General features: G+C 49.8%; 2 protein-coding genes and 1 non-coding gene across 14 annotated transcripts in view; 1 reads left to right on the forward strand and 2 right to left on the reverse strand.

Annotated features, from left to right (window-relative positions):
* Positions 1 to 18,291, forward strand: part of rnf123 (ring finger protein 123) — a 56,977-nt gene extending 38,686 nt beyond the window's left edge. For all 12 annotated transcript variants that reach the window (XM_081606755.1, XM_081606752.1, XM_081606748.1 and 9 more), the window contains 4 exons: positions 11,616 to 11,821; positions 14,487 to 14,581; positions 17,048 to 17,133; positions 17,525 to 18,291. In XM_081606755.1, the coding sequence (XP_081462881.1) occupies positions 11,616 to 11,821; positions 14,487 to 14,581; positions 17,048 to 17,133; positions 17,525 to 17,618 (481 nt within the window). In that variant the 3' untranslated portion in view covers positions 17,619 to 18,291. The remainder of the gene's footprint in view (positions 1 to 11,615; positions 11,822 to 14,486; positions 14,582 to 17,047; positions 17,134 to 17,524) is intronic.
* Positions 809 to 7,138, reverse strand: amigo3 (adhesion molecule with Ig-like domain 3). Its single transcript, XM_008408230.3, has 2 exons — positions 5,194 to 7,138; positions 809 to 1,111 (listed from the first exon to the last, which is right to left on the reverse strand). The coding sequence occupies exons 1-2, from the start codon at positions 6,535 to 6,537 to the stop codon at positions 1,058 to 1,060; spliced, it is 1,398 nt and encodes a 465-aa protein (XP_008406452.1). The 5' UTR covers positions 6,538 to 7,138; the 3' UTR covers positions 809 to 1,057.
* A 2,505-nt stretch (positions 18,292 to 20,796) lies between the features above and the next one.
* Positions 20,797 to 20,987, reverse strand: LOC145551787 (U2 spliceosomal RNA). Its single transcript, XR_014087707.1, has one exon. It is a non-coding gene; the product is annotated as a U2 spliceosomal RNA (small nuclear RNA).
* Positions 20,988 to 22,365: the final 1,378 nt, after the last annotated feature.

Below are 22,365 nucleotides of genomic sequence, written 5' to 3' on the forward strand. Positions count from 1 at the left end.
GTTCTGTTTTTTCTGAACTAGCTAAACTGGGTATTTTTACAGGAAAGGAAAACAGTTAAAAAACGTCTGAATTCCTGGAGGGACTTTAACTCAGGTTAAAGCTCAGATTATCTGTTGTTAGTTTGGCTAATGGCCTGCTAGCTAACAGGCTGCCCCTCCCCCACCTGCTGCTGGACTGGATTAAAATGTTTGAGTTAATTCAGGATATGTTATCAATTAATCGTATAAAAAAAAACTTAAGCAATATTTTCAATTCAAAAACTCTTGATAATCTTTTCCCAGTGAAATAATCTACCAGAAAAATTGGGACATTTTTTATCGATGTTGAGTCGTTACTGATCGAAAAGCAGCTCTGACATCTCACTGAAAAGCTATTTGTTGGTTCGTTGACTTATTTTATGTTTACTAAGATATTTTTGTTGGAACTTGACAAAACGTACTTGGGAGGAGTTTGTGTTTTTGCAGAGTGTGACGTTACTATGACTTGAATAAATTCCTTTAAAACCACATAGATAATGTTGAAATTAGGAAAAAACTTGTAAATTTAAATTTGCAGGATTTAACTGCAAAAAAACTTCTCAAAACAAGTTAAAAAAATATAAACGAGATGTTTTGTTTAAATCAAGCTCCTATAACTTCATCTTTCTTAATTCAACAGCACTAAGATATTTGCACTAGAAGCTACAAAAATAGTTGGTAAGATTTTGTATTTTTGCAGTGAAGCTTCGGGCCCGTTGCTGATGCGTTGTCATGACGACGCAGTCATGTGACCGCAGACGATCAGAACCTGAAATAATCCGAGCCGCTCCTCTTTCCTTCATCATAACGTTTATTAGGAGACATCAGAAGCAGCTTTCACCTCGTTTCCCAGCATGCACTGCTCTAGCCTTCAGATTACCCACAATCCCCGGTGTCTGCTCTGACTCTGTGACGGCTGCGGCTTTCATGCAAACTGTGATGAAGACTGTGATGAAGACTCCTCACAGGTTCTTCTGCGGTTTTCCTCATGCATGTTGACGAAGCTTCCTGTCTGGAGGAAGAGGAGGAGGATGAAGGCTCACTGATGGAGGGAGGCGGGGGGCTGAGAGGAGCAGCGGTGGGACGGATAGATCTGAGGAAGAGGAGGAGGATGAAGAGGAACAGCGTTAGCTTTAGCAGAACCTTATTCAGTTCACCTCAGCTGGAGTTCGGTTCTGGTTCTGATGGTTCTGGTTCTGCAGTCCAACATCTGTATCAAAGGTCTGCAGCTCCAGAACCGCTGAGTCAGATTGACCAGAACCAGAACCATGGACCGACCTGGAACCATCACTGGTGGTGGGCTGGTTCTGTTGTGAGTTCTGGAACCATTGAACTGGTTCTGGTGGAGCGTGTGGTTCTGGTTCTGGTGGAGCGTTGTGTCTGTGCAGCTGATGAATGATTTAGAGCGACTCTTCAGTTGAAGTAAATCCATCTGGAGTCGCCATCAATGTTTGATGCTGCGTGTTTCAGTCGGTGAGAGCAGGTCGGTTCTGGTTCTGATCCACCTGGCTCTCAGGATGGTTCTGGTTCTGGTCCTCCTGGCTCTCAGGTCGGTTCTGGTTCTGATCCTCCTGGCTCTCAGGATGGTTCTGGTTCTGATCCTCCTGGCTCTCAGGATGGTTCTGGTTCTGATCCTCCTGGCTCTCAGGATGGTTCTGGTTCTGATCCTCCTGGCTCTCAGGATGGTTCTGGTTCTGGTCCTCCTGGCTCTCAGGATGGTCCTGGTTCTGATCCTCCTGGCTCTCAGGTCGGTTCTGGTTCTGATCCTCCTGGCTCTCAGGATGGTTCTGGTTCTGATCCTCCTGGCTCTCAGGATGGTTCTGGTTCCGGTTCTGGTTCTGATCCTCCTGGCTCTCAGGATGGTTCTGGTTCCGGTTCAGGTTCTGATCCTCCTGGCTCTCAGGTCGGTTCAGGTTCTGATCCTCCTGGCTCTCAGGTCGGTTCTGGTTCTGATCCTCCTGGCTCTCAGGATGGTTCTGGTTCTGATCCTCCTGGCTCTCAGGATGGTTCTGGTTCTGATCCTCCTGGCTCTCAGGATGGTTCTGGTTCTGATCCTCCTGGCTCTCAGGATGGTTCTGGTTCTGATCCTCCTGGCTCTCAGGATGGTTCTGGTTCTGGTCCTCCTGGCTCTCAGGATGGTCCTGGTTCTGATCCTCCTGGCTCTCAGGATGGTTCTGGTTCTGATCCTCCTGGCTCTCAGGTCGGTTCTGGTTCTGATCCTCCTGGCTCTCAGGATGGTTCTGGTTCTGATCCTCCTGGCTCTCAGGATGGTTCTGGTTCCGGTTCTGGTTCTGATCCTCCTGGCTCTCAGGATGGTTCTGGTTCCGGTTCAGGTTCTGATCCTCCTGGCTCTCAGGTCGGTTCAGGTTCTGATCCTCCTGGCTCTCAGGTCGGTTCTGGTTCTGATCCTCCTGGCTCTCAGGATGGTTCTGGTTCCGGTTCCGGTTCTGGTCAGACGTTGGAGTGGAGCGCAGACGGATTTTCGTCCCTCCCGGAGACGCTCTCCCTGCTCTGTCTTTGTTTGTTTTCTTCAGATTCAGACGATCCAAACGTCCTCCTCTGAACGCTGACCTTTGACCTCTGGCTGCTTCCAGACGGGGAGGATGTTAGTTTCTGCTCCGCTGGGACGTCGACGTGCCGGTTGCCATGACAACGCAGAAGCTGTACCGGCTCTTTCTGGGCTGGCGTAGCTTCCTGTCCGCGGCTCGGTGGGATCGTGACCCGGTCCGGCTGTAAACCCAGAGGTTCTGGTTCCGTTTGGTTCTGAGGAGCCATCAGCCAAAGCCGAGTCGCCATGGCAACGCCACCGCCATGTTTCCGCGTCTCTCCCAGTCAAAACGTCTCGTCAATATTTCATCACCACTCGCTTCTCCTCCATCTTCCTTAAGAGCTTCAGCTGGGATAAACATGGCGGGAGGAAGATGAAGGCCGGGTCAGGGGTCAGGGGTCAGGGGTCAGGGCTGTGACCTGAGAGCCGCTGAGGTGTTTCCTCATCATGAAGCCTCTGATGGCTTCGGTGGGAGTTTGGATCCTGCAGGCGTTCCTGACCTGAAGCCCCACTGAGGTGTTCAAAGTGAGGCGCGGGGGCCATTTACAGCCCCTGGAGTGATTTTGGATGGCCAGCCAACAACAACTGATGAATACGTGTAATAAACTATGGCAAAACTACAACTTTAAAATGATAATCTACTGGTCCTAATGACAAAAACGTCATGCAGGACCAGACCTCAGGCTGAGGCTAACGCTGCCTAGCTGCTAACGTATCACTGCTAGCTAGCTAAAGCTAGTTTGATGAAGTTTGTACATTTTATATGTCTTAAAATAAAAAGTCTTACATTTGAGTCAGTGTAGAATGACGATGAGTAGTTTATCGTAAATAATTCATCTGATTTACTTTGTTTTTAAGTTCTTGTAGATTTGATGCCATTATTTAAATATGTAGTCAGTTAATTATTGATTTGCATCTAATGGCTCTCTGAGTTTACGGAGGATTTAAAGCTGCAGAACCAGCAGCAGAGCAGAATGACGGAGTGGAAACCTGTGAATCGTGTGGGAGCAGGAAGAGACCTGCTGCAGGCTGAGCATGCAGAATGTGGCTGCGAGCACACACACACACACACATACACACACACACACACACACTAACACATACACGCACACGCACACGCACACACACACTAACACACACACACGCACGCTGACACACACACACACGCACACGCACGCGCACACGCACACACACGCACACTAACACACACACACACACGCACGCTGACACACACACACACACACTAACACATACACACACACACACACACACACTAACACACACACACACACACATACACACACTAACACACACACACTAACACATACACACACACACACACACACACTAACACATACACACACACGCACACACGCGCACATACGCACACACACATACAACCACACACATACACACACTAACACATACACACACACACACACACACTAACACATACGCACACGCGCACACACACATACACACACATACACACTCATACAAACACACACACATGCACACGCACACACACACGCACTTACACGCACACACACACACACACACGCACACGCACACACACACACGCGCGCACACACACACACACACACACACACACATGCACACGCACACACACGCGCGCACCCATACACACACATACACACACACACACATGCACACACGCGCACACACATACACACGCACGCGCACACACACGCATACACACACACACGCGCACACACACATACACACACACGCACACACATACACACGCACGCGCACACACACGCATACACACACACGCGCGCGCACACACATACACACACGCGCACACACATGCACACGCACGCACACACATACACACACGCATGCGCACACACACACACGCACACATGCACACACACACACATACACACACACTCACGCAAACACACGCGCATACAAACACACCCATACAAACACACACACACACACGTACACGCTCATACACGCACGCACGCACACACACACACACACACACCTACACACACACACACACACAGGAACCAGGCAGGTTGGGTTTGGAGGTTTATTAGTCGATACAGACGAGGTGCAGAGGATGCAGTGAGAACATAGAAACAAACCAGGCAGAGTGGAGGAGGGAACCAGAACCTCTGGATGATTCTGGTTCCTGGCTGGTTCTGGTTAATCGGGCCCTACATGCCGGTCTGGTGAACAGAACTAGGAAGCTACAGAACTCTAGAAAACGGTTTGGTGCTGAAGGCGTTGCTGCAGTTAAAGGGACAGGCCGTGCTTAAAGGGACGCAGCGGTTCATGCTCTGTCTTTGGTCTGGACTCGGCCGGTTCTGACCCGTCACAGTGCGCCGGTTCTGGGCTCAGCGGTCGGACCTGAGCTAACAGGATTCAGGGTCAGAATTGCACTTGTTGGGGGTGAGAGGAGGGGTGTTGGGGAGGAAGTGGTGAGGGGCTGTGCCATCTCTGTCCTGTCGCTATGGCAACATGATGGGCGTGTCGGAGAAGACGGACATGTAAGAGTCCGTCTCCCCGGCGCGCTGCTGAGGCTCCGCCCCCAGCCGGCCGTTCTGCTGCTCTCTGATTGGCTCCAGAAACACAACATGCTTGTTGCTACTGACCTTGCGGCCGGGGCCCTCGGTGGACGCCGGTGGCGTCGGCGTGAGGATGGAGGACTGGGCGCTGCCCGCCCCGCCCTCCTTGCCTTGGCTCTGGGCGGTGGCTGCCAGGGGGCGGGGCCTGGGCCAGGGCGGGCAGCGGCAGGGCGTCAGGTACAGGTAGACCAGGACCAGCAGCAGGCTGACCACGCAGCCCAGCAGGGTGGTGAAGCCCGTGTTGAAGGGCTCGGCGGCATCAGTGGCCGGCCGCGGCAGCACCGTCACGTTGACCTCCCGGGAGTCGTTCAGCCGCCGCGCCTGCGCCACGCACACGTAGATCCCAGAGTCCCGCTCTTGGGGCGCCGTCATCGCCAGGCTGCCGTTAGCAAACATCCTGATGGAGCCGTTGTTCCCAGGCGGAGCCACGTACTCCAGCTGCGGCGTGAGCCAGAAGAAGGCGGCGCCGCGGCCGGACAAAGACGTGACGCAGTGCAGCAGCAGCGGCGCCCCCGCCCTCACCGACACACTGGCCTCCTGCTGCGGCGGCGCCGTCACATTGCAGCGCTCGAAGTAGCGCCGGTGCAGGAGAAAGAGGATGCCGCTGCGCTGGACTCCAGCGACCAGGCAGACGTGCTCCTGGCGGAAGAACCGGACCGACGCGAAGCCTTTCTGCTCCCACCGTCGGAACAGGGAGAACATGGCGCAGTCGCACACCAGCGAGTTGTTGTGCAGGTAGAGCCCCTCCTGCAGGGCCGGCGGCAGGCCGGAGATGTCCGCCAGCGGCAGCTTGGGCAGCCGGTTGGAGGACAGGTCCAGCAGGGTCAGCTGCCGGTGACCGTCTGTCTGGATGCTGAAGAAGGGGAAGTCGGTGAGACGGTTGTGGCTGAGGTAGGCCTTCCGGAGGCCGGTCAGTCCGGACAGGGCGGAGCTCTCCACGTGTTTGATCCGGTTGTTGAACAGCAGCAGCTCCTCCAGCGCCGCCAGCTCCTGGAAGTCGCTCTGCTTCAGGACCAGCAGCTGATTGGACGACAGGTCCAGGTGTCTCAGGCGTCCGGAGGAGTTCCTGAAGGCGCCGGGCCGGATGGCGCTCAGCTGGTTGTGGGCCAGCCGCAGCACCTCCAGCTGCAGCAGCCCCTGGAAGGCGCCCGGCTCCAGCTGCTGGATCCGGTTGTGGTTCAGGTCCAGAGTGGCGGCGGAGGCCGGCAGCGCTGCGGGGACCCGGTCCAGATCCAGCGCCGGGCAGCTCAGGATGTCCGCCATGCAGAGGCACCGGGGCGGGCAGGCGGCGCCCCGAACCGCACTCAGCCGCACACACGCCATCAGAACCACCACAGGCCACTGCGCCCCCTGCAGGACGGCGGCCAGCATGATGCGTCCAGCAAACCGAACTGCAGCAGAGTCAGAGCCGCTCACATCCTCCCGCTCGGGGCTTCATCTCTTCTCCACTCGATGTTCTGAGAAGTTCAGACCTCTGGCTGCTTCCCGTCTCTCATTCTCACCAGGAAACTCTGGACCTGATGAAGCTGCACGGATCTCAGTCCAGCCTGAAGAATCAGGAGGTTCTGGTTCCAGACTCGCTCAGCTGGAAACGCGGATAGGATCCAGGAAGTTGACCCGCTAGTTTCCCAGTTTGGAAGCTCCCAGTCGACACTCTGTCGTCCTGCCGGCGCCGCCGCTCTGAGTTACAGCAGCATCCTGTCCGCCCGGCTGATTTACTGTGTGTCGCTGCTGCTGCTGCTGCTCAGAGAGCTTAAAGTTGCTGCAGAAGCGGTTCTGTTCTGGTCCGGATCCTCGGATCTCGGAGCGTTTGCCGTCGCTGCCTCCGTCTGTTTGCTGCTCGTTTGTGAGCGGCGTCTGCCTCTGGTGGTGCTTTTCCAGCTCCTCCTCTCCTCCGCTGCTCCAGCCCTCCGGACCCCCTCCGCCTCCCTGCGTTCCCTGCTCTGCTGTTTGCCTCCTGCTCTCACTTTGTTTTCACCCTCTCTGATGGCTTATGCTGCCACAGAAGGAGCCGTGTGAGGCGCATTTCACGGCGAATCTGATTGGCTGCAGAGACGTGCAAATGAGCGCTGCGGCTTGGGAAGCAGAGGAAACGTTTAGGAGACGATGTTTGCATCCCATTTGTTGAGGTCCCACCATCACTGCTGAACATCCGTCCTGTAAAATCATTTTATCTCCATCATTCCAAAACAATTCAACCAAAAATAAAAACCATTCAAACGCATGAAGACATTTGCAAATCTAACACCAGCGGGCTGACAGCTGCTAGCTTAAATGTAGAGACGCTAGCATGAGGAGAGCTGGTCTGACTGCACTGATCGATTAGTAGAACCTGTTGGACCGGGTCAGATAAAAACCCGACCAAATGGTCTGAGCATCTCAGGGTCCCAGAAACCGCTGAGCTCAGCGCCGAGAGCAACATTCAGATGATTAGAGGAACTAACAGCAGCTGCTCAAACCGATGGAACAACCGGGTCATCGCCTCCAGAACCACCGACCCATTTACAGATCAGAGGAGGCGGCTTCAGGTCCACGACCTTAACAGCCCCAATGACCCAAACTGCCCTGTTAGTGACCCTAACTGCCCCGTTAGTGACCCTAACTGCCCCGTTAGTGACCCTAACTGCCCCGTTAGTGACCCTAACTGCCCCGTTAGTGACCCTAACTGCCCTATTAGTGACCCTAACTGCCCTATTAGTGACCCTAACTGCCCCGTTAGTGACCCTAACTGCCCTATTAGTGACCCTAACTGCCCCGTTAGTGACCCTAACTGCCCCGTTAGTGACCCTAACTGCCCTATTAGTGACCCTAACTGCCCCGTTAGTGACCCTAACTGCCCCGTTAGTGACCCTAACTGGTCTATTAGTGACCCTAACTGCCCCGTTAGTGACCCTAACTGCCCTATTAGTGACCCTAACTGCCCCGTTAGTGACCCTAACTGCCCCGTTAGTGACCCTAACTGCCCCGTTAGTGACCCTAACTGGTCTATTAGTGACCCTAACTGCCCCGTTAGTGACCCTAACTGCCCTATTAGTGACCCTAACTGCCCCGTTAGTGACCCTAACTGCCCCGTTAGTGACCCTAACTGCCCCGTTAGTGACCCTAACTGCCCTACTAGTCTAATTGTCAAATGCATCAATACACATCCAATATTGCTGATTATTGTTGAACAATGTCTCAGTTATTGCCGTTATAAGAACCGTGTTCTGGTGGTTCTGACCGACCCGTTGTGCTCGGTCTGTCCAGCCACGGTCAGGTCCGTTTGGGATAAACGTCTCAGAGGAACCAGAGAAGCATCCAGCTGCCTCCGCTGAAGCTCCGGGTCTGAACTGGGCTCAGGTTCCTTTCATGACGGATCTCAGCCCAGGTTTCATAAAGAGCTGGTTCTGATTCTAGTCTTTGTTGGATCCGGTAGTTGTCCAGGTGAAACATGTTTCCCAGCAGCAGCAGCTCATCTTTCTGCTCGTTATTCATTCAGCTGAAATCTGAGTCTCTGCAAACAGTTCCTGTGATGCACCTGCTGCTCTGAGCCAACCTGCAGCTCGTCATCCTCCTGGCTGGTTCTGATCCGGTTCTGATCCGGTTCTGATCCGGTTCTGATCCCGGCCGTCAGCTGCACTGTGGCGCTCAGAGCTTCTGGTTGATGGAGGTGACCTGCAGTCAGTCACATGACCTGACGGTGACACCTGGACCGCCTCTCACCTGTAGGACAGCAGGTGTCGCTCACAGAGTCCTGATGGCCAGCAGAAAATCTGAAAGGTGCAGAAAACGTCATTCTGGTTTTATAAGAAAAGGCTTTTAATTTGAAGGCGACTGAGGAGCTTCTGCAGCTCCGGATGAGAGACGGGAAGAGCTGCATCTTCATCACAGTTATCTTCATCTTCATCTTCATCACAGTTATCATCATCATCATCTTCATCACAGTTATCATCTTCATCATCTTCATCACAGTTATCATCTTCATCACAGTTATCTTCATCTTCATCTTCATCACAGTCATCTTCATCTTCATCACAGTTATCATCATCATCATCTTCATCAGAGTTATCTTCATCATCATCTTCATCAGTTATCATCATCATCATCATCTTCATCACAGTTATCTTCATCACAGTTATCATCATCATCATCATCTTCATCAGAGTTATCTTCATCATCATCTTCATCAGTTATCATCATCATCATCATCTTCATCACAGTTATCTTCATCACAGTTATCATCATCATCATCTTCATCAGAGTTATCTTCATCATCATCTTCATCAGTTATCATCATCATCATCATCATCATCTTCATCACAGTTATCTTCATAATCATCATCTTCATCACAGTTATCTTCATCATCATCTTCATCAGTTATCATCATCATCATCATCTTCATCACAGTTATCATCTTCATCACAGTTATCTTCATCTTCATCTTCATCACAGTCATCTTCATCTTCATCACAGTTATCATCATCATCATCTTCATCAGAGTTATCTTCATCATCATCTTCATCAGTTATCATCATCATCATCATCTTCATCACAGTTATCTTCATCACAGTTATCATCATCATCATCATCTTCATCAGAGTTATCTTCATCATCATCTTCATCAGTTATCATCATCATCATCATCTTCATCACAGTTATCTTCATCACAGTTATCATCATCATCATCTTCATCAGAGTTATCTTCATCATCATCTTCATCAGTTATCATCATCATCATCATCATCTTCATCACAGTTATCTTCATAATCATCATCTTCATCACAGTTATCTTCATCATCATCTTCATCAGTTATCATCATCATCATCATCTTCATCACAGTTATCATCATCATCATCTTCATCAGAGTTATCTTCATCATCATCTTCATCACAGTTATCTTCATCATCATCTTCATCACAGTTATCATCATCATCATCTTCATCAGAGTTATCTTCATCATCATCTTCATCACAGTTATCTTCATCATCATCTTCATCAGTTATCATCATCATCATCATCTTCATCACAGTTATCATCATCATCATCTTCATCAGAGTTATCTTCATCATCATCTTCATCACAGTTATCTTCATCATCATCTTCATCACAGTTATCATCATCATCATCTTCATCACAGTTATCATCATCATCATCTTCATCACAGTTATCATCATCATCATCTTCATCAGAGTTATCATCATCATCATCTTCATCACAGTTATCTTCATCATCTTCATCAGCTCCTGTTCTCCACTGAAGCTCCTCCTCGACTCTCAGCTTTTATTGTGAAGGAGCTGACCTGAAGGCTTCCAGAGGAGCTCGGAGCCCACAGTGGGAGCCCACAGTGGGGTCCCACAGTGGGAGCCCACAGTGGGAACCCACAGTGGGAACCCACAGTGGGAGCCCACAGTGGGAGCCCACAGTGGGAGCCCACAGTGGGAGCCCACAGTGGGAACCCACAGTGGGAGCCCACAGTGGGAACCCACAGTGGGAGCCCACAGTGGGAGCCCACAGTGGGGTCCCACAGTGGAGATTCATATTCATGCACAGCAGCGTCTTGTTAACAAAGTGCGGCTGAATAATCAGGCTTAATGAGAGCAAAGCTGCAAACGGAGCTGAGCGCAGCGGGAAGGTTCAGATGAAGATGAAGAGGAATCGTCTTCCTCAGATGGCTCCACTGCTGACGGACCCAAGACGACCCTCCGATCGGAACCGGCCCGTCACCGTAACGGACTTTACCGGCCGATAAACTGACCCAGAAATTATTGCAATAAACCATGATGTCGCCATTTTGTGATTATTTTCAACTAATATCATAATAACGACATAATTATGCGAGTTCATCCTCTCAAAGATACAAACATGTTAATTTATTAAGCGGATCTGGAAAATAGTTTAAATATTGAAAATAAGTAACAATAATCCAATGAAGATGGATTAGCTCTAATCTAACTAGCACTTTAAACCAACATGGCGGCCATGTTGGATTGTCGGTTAGAGCAGAGAGTAGATGGTTAGTTCTCAGTTTGGTCCTTTTTCAAATGTACTAACTTATTTAAACTAGAACAAAAATACTGACTGGTTCTGCCTGGTTCTAACTGGTTCTGAATGGTTCTGAGTGGTTCTGAGTGGTTCTAACTGGTTCTGAATGGTTCTGAGTGGTTCTGAGTGGTTCTGCCTGGTTCTGACTGGTTCTGCCTGGGTTCTGAGTGGTTCTGCCTGGTTCTGCCTGGTTCTGCCTGGTTCTGAGTGGTTCTGCCTGGTTCTGACTGGTTCTGAGTGGTTCTGACTGGTTCTGACTGGTTCTAACTTGTTCTGAGTGGTTCTAACTGGTTCTGCCTGGTTCTAACAGGTTCTAACTGGTTCTGCCTGGTTCTGACTCGTGTTTTCTGGAAACTGGTTAGGAAAGTCCGACCCGTTCAGTGGGATTTCTGCTGGTATCAAACGTTTTCGTGCTCTTCTCTGCAGAACGTCCAGAGCTGCCTCCGTCCTCCTCTCGGACCCCTGCTTCCAGCTCCACTCCATCCAGCACCTCCTGGGGGAACCAGCAGCGTCCGCCGGGCCCACAGCCGCCGGCCGGCCCGCAGCCGGGCCTACGGGTCCCTCTACGGCGCCGGCGGCTCCTCTGGCTGCTGGGGGCGCCTCAGAGAGGAAACACTTCTCCCTGCATGCATGTGAGTCCACCGACGCTCTGCTGGAACTGGGCCGGTTCTGAATCAGTTCCACCAGAACTTCGTCTTCCTTCAGCTTCTGTGCTCTCAGGTCGACCTTTAGCCGTTTAGTCCAGCTTGTTTTAGGGCTGAAATTATTAATCAGATATTGAAATAATTGTCAATAAGTTTAGTAATTGATTAATCTGAAGTATGCAGGACTAAAAAAAGGCAAATGCTGGAAAAACAACAAGTTCATAGCAGCAATTAAGCCAAAGCTGTGCTAACATTTCAGACCTCATGTCTGTAAATCTGCTCTGAACTCTGAAAGTGGCAGTTTTAGTTTCACCCAGTTAAAATTCACTAAAGGAATGCGAGACAATAAAAGTTTGGTTTCATTTTAAAGAGGAATTTAATTATTTCATTTCTATTTTTTATTGTATTTCTAACATTGTACAAAAAGGTTTAAATGGTTAAATGAAAAATCTTTAGAATTTATCTGATTGATTGTTGGACTAATCAATACAATAATCAGTAACTGAAATAATCGTTAGTTGCAGCCTCGGATCGGTTGAGAGGTGTGACTGCTGATCGACCTCTGACCTCTGGTCCTCCAAACCTCAGTCTGGGTTCGGTCAAAGTGAACTCTGATTGGTTTGAATATGAACGCCAAGCGGACCAGAGACCGCTCCAAAAGCAGGAAGTGGACTACAGTGCAGGGCATTCTGGGTAAATCCAACCAAAGCTAACATGCTAGCCTAGCGCTAGCAGCAGAAATGGCTCCTGCTCTTTAAAGAGAAACCGTCCAACCGCTAAAATCTGATGCCGCCGTTTAGTTTCCATTCGGTGAAGAAGGAAGTTGCTCTCAGCGTCTTCAGAGGTTTTTGTGCAAACTTTTCATTTTGAACGTTTTTGTTCTTTGGGTCTCAGAAAAACCACCCAGATGTTCTTTTGGTGTCTAGAAACCGAGCCGTTTCAAAACCCTCTGGAATGGAACGTCACAAATCACCAGGGTATGCGCCGTTACCTAGCAACCCCAGCAGAGCTCCGCCGTTACCTAGCAACCCCAGCAGAGCTCCGCCGTTACCCAGCCACCCCAGCAGAGCTCCGCCGTTACCTAGCAACCCCAGCAGAGCTCCGCCGTTACCTAGCAACAGCTGACAATGGGACAAATGTTGCAGTTTTGTTTACCGGACCACCAGGTGGGAAAACAGCCACCTGATGGTTGTTGATTATTTCAGTAATCGATTAATCACGATTAATTGATTATCCTGATGGATTGATAAATTGTACCAATACATGAATTGATAATGAGGTGAAATCTGAGGTCTTTCTGGACCTGGACAGAACCGTTCTCAGTGGTTCTGTGGTGTTTACTGTTGCCAGATGAGGTGGGGGTTCTGGTTGCCACAGCATCCTCCTCCGTTGCCATGGGAACACCAGCAGTTTCCATGACCACCCTCCGGAGCATCATGTGGAAGTCAGACGGTCCGGCTGTCAGATGGCGCCGGGCCACATGGACCGAACGATGCTCCTGCAGGTGGAGAACATCTTGGTTCTGTTCAGGACCGTTAGAACCTGCAGAACCAGCTCCCTGGGTTCTGCCTGCATCCTGTCACAGAGCGGGAATCGGTTCCCTCAGAACATCAGCCTGGCAGCCGGCCAGCTCTGCACTATCAGGGCTCAGAGGAGGCGCAGTCAGCTCACCGCAGAAACACGAGCCTCTGAGGGAGGAAATGGAGACACCGATCGAACACCATCAACTGGGTGGAGGAGGAGGAGGAGGAAGGCTCTCGTGAAGAGGGGAACTTCTCTCCTTTCTGCTGGGATTAAACCAAAGTTCTGACCCGGTCCGGTTCTCCAAGAGCAGCTGACCTTGTTCGGTCCGTCTACGGCCTACACAAAACATGTTGGTTACATTTTTCTTGGATAATCAGATTTTGCTCTGCTCAGTTCATGTTGAGCCGTTTTAGGGCGTCTGTCACTTTAAATCCAAATAAGCTGCTGCTGGCCACGCCCCCAACTCATTGTTTACACTCGCACCTGAAAATGGCTGCCAACACATGCGATTATACAACCGTACATCTTTGACAAGCATTAGTGGAGCTTCCTGGAGAACCAACTAGAATGCAGGCGGTGGTTTCTGGATGGTGAGACGACAAAGTCTTTTCTGGGGTTTCACTCTGGTTGCCTGGCAACGAGCTGGGCTTCCCTGGGGTTGCCAGGCAACGGCGCAGTGTCTGCTGATTGGCGATATGCTAGAGGTTTTTGAAACGGCTAATTTTCCAGACACCAAGAAACATCTGGGCATTGTTTTCAAGTGTTTGATCCGGAGATCTGCTTCTTCATGCCGGGACGACCAGAATCTCCCGGCTCGGTTCTCTGTGGTTCTGTAGACCAAACTGCTTTGGATTCAGGACCTGGTTCTGCCTGTAGGGTCCACAGAGAGGAGACTAAAAGAGGAGGCCATTAGCCTCCGTCCGGCTCTGCGGGTCCTTAGGCCCGACCAGAACCGCCTGCAGAGGTCCGGTTCTGCTGCTTCAGCAGGTTTTCTTCTGACCTTCAGTTAACCCAGAAGCAGAAACAATAAATTTGCTGGTATTTGAGGCTGTGACCCATCAGAACCACCAGAGGTTCTGAAGGTTCTGGTTCTGGTTCTGCTCAACCTGACTCTGTTTTCTGCCAATAGACACCGACTACATCAGCCTGGAGGAGAAGCAGAAGGTGGAGGAGATGCTGGAGTTCCTCACCGAGGAGTCCAAGCAGGCCGCCGCCTCCACAGCGGTACGGTCACTTCCTGTCCTGAGGTCACTTCCTGTCATGCGTCACTTCCTGTCCTGACGTCACGTCCTGTCCTGAGGTCACGTCCTCAGGACAGGAAGTGACCTGTCCTGAGGAACAGGACAGGTCACTTCCTGTCCTGTTCCTCAGGAAGTGACGGGTCCAGGTCTTAGATTAGGTTTTATCAATTCAACGGAATCAGTTCATGTTCATAGTTCATCTCTCATTATCCCAATCTGTGACATCACTCTTAATTAGCATATTCATGATGTCATCAGCAGCTCAAGGTCGCTCTGTGAATCAGAGAATTAATGAAGGTAAACAGGAGCACAAAAATATCCACACACACACACACACACACACACACACACACACACACACACACACACACACACACACACACACACACAGAGTTATGTGTTTGCTTGGTGTCACCAGGACAGCAGAACCAGCAGCTCCACAGCCTGCAGAGTGTCTGCTTGACCTTTAACAGAACCTGAGGGTCTCGAACTGGTTCTGGTCCGGTTCCAGTGCGGTGTCCTAGCTGGTTCTGGTCCGGTTCCAGTGCGGTGTCCTGGCTGGTTCTGGTCCGGTTCCAGTGCGGTGTCCTGGCTGGTTCTGGTCCGGTTCCAGTGCGGTGTCCTGGCTGGTTCTGGTCCGGTTCCAGTGCGGTGTCCTGGCTGGTTCTGGTCCGGTTCCAGTGCGGTGTCCTGGCTGGTTCTGGTCCGGTTCCAGTGCGGTGTCCTGGCTGGTTCTGGTTCGGTTCCAGTGCGGTGTCCTGGCTGGTTCTGGTCCGGTTCCAGTCTCCTGCCCCGTCATGGCCCAGCGGTGAAGCAGCTTTTTCTGGATTCTGATGGAGTTCTGGAGGGTTTGGCTGCTCTTTGAGGCACCGATCAGAACCAGAACCTGCAGTGTGGTTCTGATCTCAGAACCACACTGCAGGTTCTGGTTCTGATCTCAGAACCAGAACCTGCAGTGTGGTTCTGATGAAGTCGCTTCAGGAACTGAACAACAGGAATATTTATCCAGCCTTCCTGCTTTTAGCGTTGCTGCAGCACCTGATGTTAGCATGGTTAGCATGGTTAGCATGGTTAGCATGGTTAGCATGGTGAACCGTCAGCCTCCATGTTTAAATTCCAGAACCTTCGTTAACTCTGCCGACTTTCCCAGGTCCAGATTTTTCCACGATGGTCAGAATCTGTTAGTGCAGGGAGATGAACTCACCTTTTTTTGTTTTGTTTTAGGATTAATTTTCTTTTTAAATCTAGGATTTTACACCGTGTTTAGGGCGGCCATCTTGTTTGACAATCATTTTTACAGCTTCTATTCATTTGTAAATTTGTAAATATTTGGAAAATAAAATCTAATCAGTTCTGATATGAAAAGTTTGCAGGTTTTATTTTGAAGGCCTGAGGTCAGAGGTTAAACTGCTCAGCCTTCCTGTTTTCTGCTCAAAGACTCGCTCTCTCTGGAGGAACAGCGCCCCCTGCAGATGGCCGATAAATGCTGCGTCCAGTGACCAGGAAGGGATCCGCTTGGTTTCGGTCCGGCAGGTTCTGATCAGACGGACCGGTTCTGGTCAGCAACAGAACCAGACGTTTCCCCTGAGGATTCAGGACCTGATGAAATGAGACGTTTGATTTCCGACCCGATCCGACCCGGCCCAGCCCGACCTGGACCCGACCCGATCCGACCCAGCCCAATCCAGCCCGACCCGACCTGGACCCGACCCGATCCGACCCAGCCCAATCCAGCCCGACCCGACCTGGACCCGACCCGATCCGACCCAGCCCAACCTGGACCCGATCCAGCCCGACCCGACCCGGCCCACGCTGCTCCTCTTCATCCCTGCGCTGACCTACATGCTCCTCTTCATGCGAACAGGATTACTTCCAGAACCGGATCCGTGTCCCAGCAGGAGTTCTGCTCATTTCGGGTCGAACAACACGAGACTCTGGACCCCGCCGGGCCTGACGGAAAGGTCACCGCTCCGCTCCGACACGCTGCGCTTCCTGCAGCGCGCTGCGACCTTACCGTGACCTTTAGGCTGCCAGCAGCTTCCTGCAGAGCCGGACCGAGCAGAACCAGCAGAAACCGGTTCAGGGTTCTGTTCTACAGAGAACCGAGCCAGCAGGTTCTGGTCGTCCCGGCAGGAAGAATGAGATCTCCAGTTTGTAACGGATCAGAACCGCCCTGAGCAGAAGAACCGGACCGGACCGGGATCAGAACTGTTCTGTTTTTCTATAGATCTGTTTCATAACGAGTCGCTTCAGTCAGCAAATCATTTCAATCGATCAGCCAATCGATTCTATTGATCCCAGCTGTCAGTCATTCAGCCCTGGACCAGCAGGGGGCGACACAGGAGAGGAAACGCCTTTAGGGCCCCTGCTGGTGTCATGTGACTGCAGCAGGGTCCGGGTCCGGTTCTGGTTCTGGTGTCACTCAAAGTTCTGCCTCTGTCCGTTTCAGCCGACCAGCGAGGAAGATCTCTGCCCCATCTGCTACGCTCACTCCATCTCCGCCGTCTTCAGGCCCTGCTCACACAAGTCCTGCAAGTGAGTCCCCAGAACCACCCAGAACCACCCAGAACCCAGAACCACCCAGAACCCAGAACCACTCAGACTCGATGTTTCATTATTATTTAGTAGATTTAACTAAAGGTCCAAATTAGATTTTATCTTTTTTAGACTCGATAGTCGTGTGAACTAAATCTGCCAATAACCAGTAATTATATCCTCACTTTCAACCTTTTTGGGTTCCTCTGGTTCTGGTTCTGGTTCCTCTGGTTCTGGTTCTGGTTCTGGTTCTGGTTCTGGTTCCGGTTCCTGTGGTTCCGGTTCCTCTGGTTCCTCTGGTTCTGGTTCCTCTGGTTCCGGTTCCTCTGGTTCTGGTTCCTCTGGTTCCGGTTCTGGTTCTGGTTCTAATTCTGCTGTGTTCTGTGTGCAGAGCCTGCATCAATCAGCATCTGATGAACAACAAGGATTGTTTCTTCTGCAAGGCCACCATCACCGGGGTGGAGGACTACAGCAAGCCCTCCTAACACACACTCACACACACACACACACACACACTCTCACACACACACACACACACACACACACACACACACACACACACACACACACTCTCACACACACACACACACACACACACACACACACACACACACTCTCACACACACACACACACACACACACACACACACACACACACACTCTCACACACACACACACACACACACACACACACACACACACACGGACACACACACACACTCTCACACAGACACACACACTCTCACACACACACACACACTCACACACACACACGCCGGAGCTCCGCCCACTGCCCAACATGGAGGCGTCTGCAGCCAATCAGCTGGCAGCTCAATGGAGACTAGCAGGTTGAGCTTTTATTTTGAAAGAGTCCTGGAGTTTGTGTGTGTGGTAGCAGCTCTGACTCTGGACCGTTCTCCCCTTCGGAACCAGAACCAAGCCGACTCATGGATGAGCTGCGGCATCAGAAGCAGCTTGGTTCAGGTCCACTCTAGTCTCAGGTTCTGGTTCTGGTTCTGTAACTGGTTGAACATCTCAGTGTTTCAGAGCAAAAATGCAGCAACGGATCGGTTGGTTCTGATCCAGATGTTGGTTCTGTTGGTGCGAAACTGCAGCATATCTGTAACCTCATTAAATTATTAATCCTGAACCAAACAACCGGGCCCTGTCTGCTCCTTTTGGACCCTCCGGTACCACACTGGGTTTCCATAGTGACGCCATCACCAGGGCGGCCATCTTGTTCTACTGCGTGTTTTACAGCTTCTCTTTATTTGGACTTTGGGTTCTGGTCAGCTGTACGGCCTCTGGGCCCGTTGGGTTCTGGTCAGCTGTACGGCCTCTGGGCCCGTTGGGTTCTGGGCCCGTTGGGTTCTGGTCAGCTGTACGGCCTCTGGGCCCGTTGGGTTCTGGTCCCGTTGGGTTCTGGTCAGCTGTACGGCCTCTGGGCCCGTTGGGTTCCGGTCCCGTTGGGTTCTGGTCAGCTGTACGGCCTCTGGGCCCGGCTCCTTTCTTAAATGTCCAGAATAAAGCAGTGTCTGGTACCACAGGGTTCTGTGGTACCAGACAAACCCGACACCGCCGGACAGAAATAGCTGCTCAGCGATGAAGAGGTGGAGGAGGACTGCTGAAGGACGGTCTGGGAGTATTTATAGCAGAACCGGGCCGGTCCGTTTCCGCTGATCGATGTCGGAGCAGAACCTCCGGAGCTAAAAGAACCAGAACCACAGAACCAGATTCACTCCTGGGTTTTAAACACAAACATGTTGATTTGCATTCATGTCTCATTTCTCCTCCCGGAGCAAACAGAACCTGGTGTTCTGGTCTGGTTCTGGTCCAGATGCTCTCTGACTTCAGCCTCAGGTATCGCCATGGCAACGCCAAACTAAACGCGCCTGCAGGTGAAACGGGGAAGGAGGCGGTCATCAGAACGCTTTGACCTCTAACCTGGTTGATATGAATAATTTAGACTATTTTATTTAAATGTGACAGAAAAATGAGACAAACTTCTTGGTTAATATTCAACTTTATCTCCGTTTTTCCTAAGATTTTCTACTTTTTGTCCAGGATTTCATCTTAAATTTGGGATTTAAAAAATCTGCAACGGTTTCATATTTGGACTGAATTTTTTTTTCACTTCCAGCTTTAAAAAAATAAAACTTCTCAAATGAAAGTTGGTTTATTATTATAACGACGTGAAGATAAAACATTTATCAGCTCAACCAGGTCATTTTACTACATGAACCAAAACATTTTTAATTTCTAATACAAAATAATCCCAATTGTACAATATTAGCCATTCCTCCTGTAAACAGGCAGGAGCATCCGCCGGTTCTGTTCGGATCAGAACCAGGACTGTTTGGATCAGAACCAGGACTGTTCGGATCAGAACCAGGACTGTTCGGACAGATGGCATACAAAGTCAGGTGCTGAATTGGGAAGATGCCTAAAACCTGCAGGGCAGAGTGAGCTGTCCTCACTGTCCTCACTGTCCTCACTGTCCTCACTGACTGTCCTCACTGTCCTCACTGACTGTCCTCACTGTCCTCACTGACTGTCCTCACTGACCTCACTGACTGTCCTCACTGACCTCACTGACTGTCCTCACTGTCCTCACTGACCTCACTGACTGTCCTCACTGTCCTCACTGTCCTCACTGACTGTCCTCACTGTCCTCACTGACTGTCCTCACTGACTGTCCTCACTGACCTCACTGACTGTCCTCACTGACTGTCCTCACTGACTGTCCTCACTGCAGGGCAGTGAGCCTGGAGCTGGAAACCTTGAATGAGACGCTGGATGTCCGACCACAGAGCAGTTTGGCTCCACCTGGATGATTGTCTGCTGGTTGATCCACCATCGGTTGCCAACGGTCAAAAATCAACCATTCTGACTATAATTCAATGTTGAATTGTCATCAAATCTTTCTTACCAAGACAAAATGGATCATATCCTAAATATACGCGTATTTTTTCAACATGGCCCGTTTATGGCGTTAGCATGTGACCTACTTGGCTTTAATGCTGTCAGCAGCATGTTGACTTACATGCTGCATTCAGAATGACACGAGTTACCCCAGAGTGGGGTCCGTTCACCAGAACCTGGCTCGGTACCAGCGGCCTCTGGACCAAGTGGAGGTTTGACAAGACAGAGCAGAGACACCAACAGAAGCAGAACTTTCTATGTGAAGGTAAGAACAGGGAGACGCCTTCGCTCAGCGGATCGGTACCAAACGTCGGCCCAGGCGACGACCCGGAAACAGCTGAACAGTAAAAGGTTTGTCCTCATCGGACCTCATCTCACTGCTCAGTGAGCTGCTGGCTCCATTACAGCAAAGATGTGTATCATGCTATATGCTAACTAGCTTTAGCATTCATACCCAGCTTTGCTGTGGTAACCAGCTGAGAACAAGGGGAAGGGTCAGAGTGCCATACTAAGCCAGCTCAATCAGAAGGAAGTTTAAAGCCTAGTCAAAGTATTCAGGATGTGTACGGTTTGAAACTGGCAGTTCTTTTCTTCCTTTCACTCAACTTTCCATTCATACAGCAGGCTGAGCTGCCGCCTGAAGCAGCCAGATGAAGGACACATATAAAGTTATACAGGTAACCAGGTGTGTCTCACACCTGCTCATTAGCATCAAGCTATCAGTTTTCCATGTGACAGTTCAGGGGGTGCACCGGTCCTGGAGGTTCTGCAATACCAGGTCGATGCGTGGAGTGGACGGAGCAAGCCCCTATTCCATCTCCCTGCTCCAAAAATCAATTTAATATATGGTCCCCGGGTAGGGGACGTATCAGATATTAAACTGATAAGAACAGATACTACACTTGATCTTAGCCAAAAGGCCGAGAAGCGATGCCAGGCGCTGGGCGACGGAAACCATTTCAACCTCGAACATCCCGGTTTGACTCACGGTTCGGAACATTTTTAGATTTTTATCGCTCTAAAAACAAGCAGCGCAAATAGAAAATAATGATGTTTGACTGAACTGATGTGTTCAGCAGGAAATAAAGATAAATGAGTCAAATCAGACTAAAAGTTTGCTTGAAAAAGAAACCAACGTGTTCATTTCTGGTCACGTGACTCGCTGAGCTCCAATAGAAAGCCTGCATTTTAAACCCGTTTTATAAAGTTATTCTCCTAACATGGAGGTTTAAATATGAACCCTGCCGTTATGCTAGGTGTAAAAGTCACTGGGTTTACATTTGATTACAACGATTGCAGCTGTATGGTTGAAATTAATGACGCCGTTCAAGCTTTGACTCTACGCACTGAGCCTACAGCGCCCTCTGGTGGAGAGTAAGGGCCTGTTCAGCACCAACTAAACTGCGTTTGGGGGAGTCGAATCAACTAATGCAAGGAAATACTCCTCCTGCTGCCATTTTCATCTGATTATTGAGGCAGGCCTACAGATGCACACGTTAAAAAAATAAATAAAAATAAATTCTATATATGCTTGAACTGAATAAAAGACATCAGATGGAGAATAAATGTGATTAAAGTATGTTTGAGGAGAGAAAATTATAAAATCATAAGAGCACAGATGTATTAAAATGATTACAGCTTTATGTCCGAACTGGACGAAACCCGTTTGGGATTTTAACGGGAAAGTTTTACAGCCAACCACAAGGTGGCGCTGTAGTCCCATAAACGGGCCTCTGCTTTCCGCAGGGACGTAACGCTCACTCACCTGCTGCTGCAATGAAAGCAGAAGAGAAGAAGAGCTGAGCCAGAGCCGATGGGATGGACACGCCAGGATAAATAAAAGTTTTAATCAGTTTTAATCTAAATGTTTAGTTTTAATCTAAATGTTTAGTTTTAATCTAAATGTTCAGTTTTAATCTAAATGTTCAGTTTTAATCTAAATGTTCAGTTTTAATCTAAATGTTCAGTTTTAATCTAAATGTTTAGTTTTAATCTAAATGTTTAGTTTTAATCTAAATGTTTAGTTTTAATCTAAATGTTTAGTTTTAATCTAAATGTTCAGTTTTAATCTAAATGTTCAGTTTTAATCTAAATGTTCAGTTTTAATCTAAATGTTCAGTTTTAATCTAAATGTTTAGTTTTAATCTAAATGTTCAGTTTTAATCTAAATGTTCAGTTTGACATTATTCTCCGTATTAAAGCGTTTCTGTTTCCGTGTTGATTCTCCGTCTCCTCAGATCCGGTCAGTAAACCTGGAGACGTTTCCGCCTGCAGCCTCTGGTGACCTCTGACCCCAGATGGGCCGGTGCT

The sequence above is a fragment of the Poecilia reticulata genome, chromosome 5, assembly GCF_904066995.2.
Source record: "Poecilia reticulata chromosome 5, P_reticulata-male-v2, whole genome shotgun sequence".
NCBI lineage: Eukaryota > Metazoa > Chordata > Actinopteri > Cyprinodontiformes > Poeciliidae > Poecilia > Poecilia reticulata.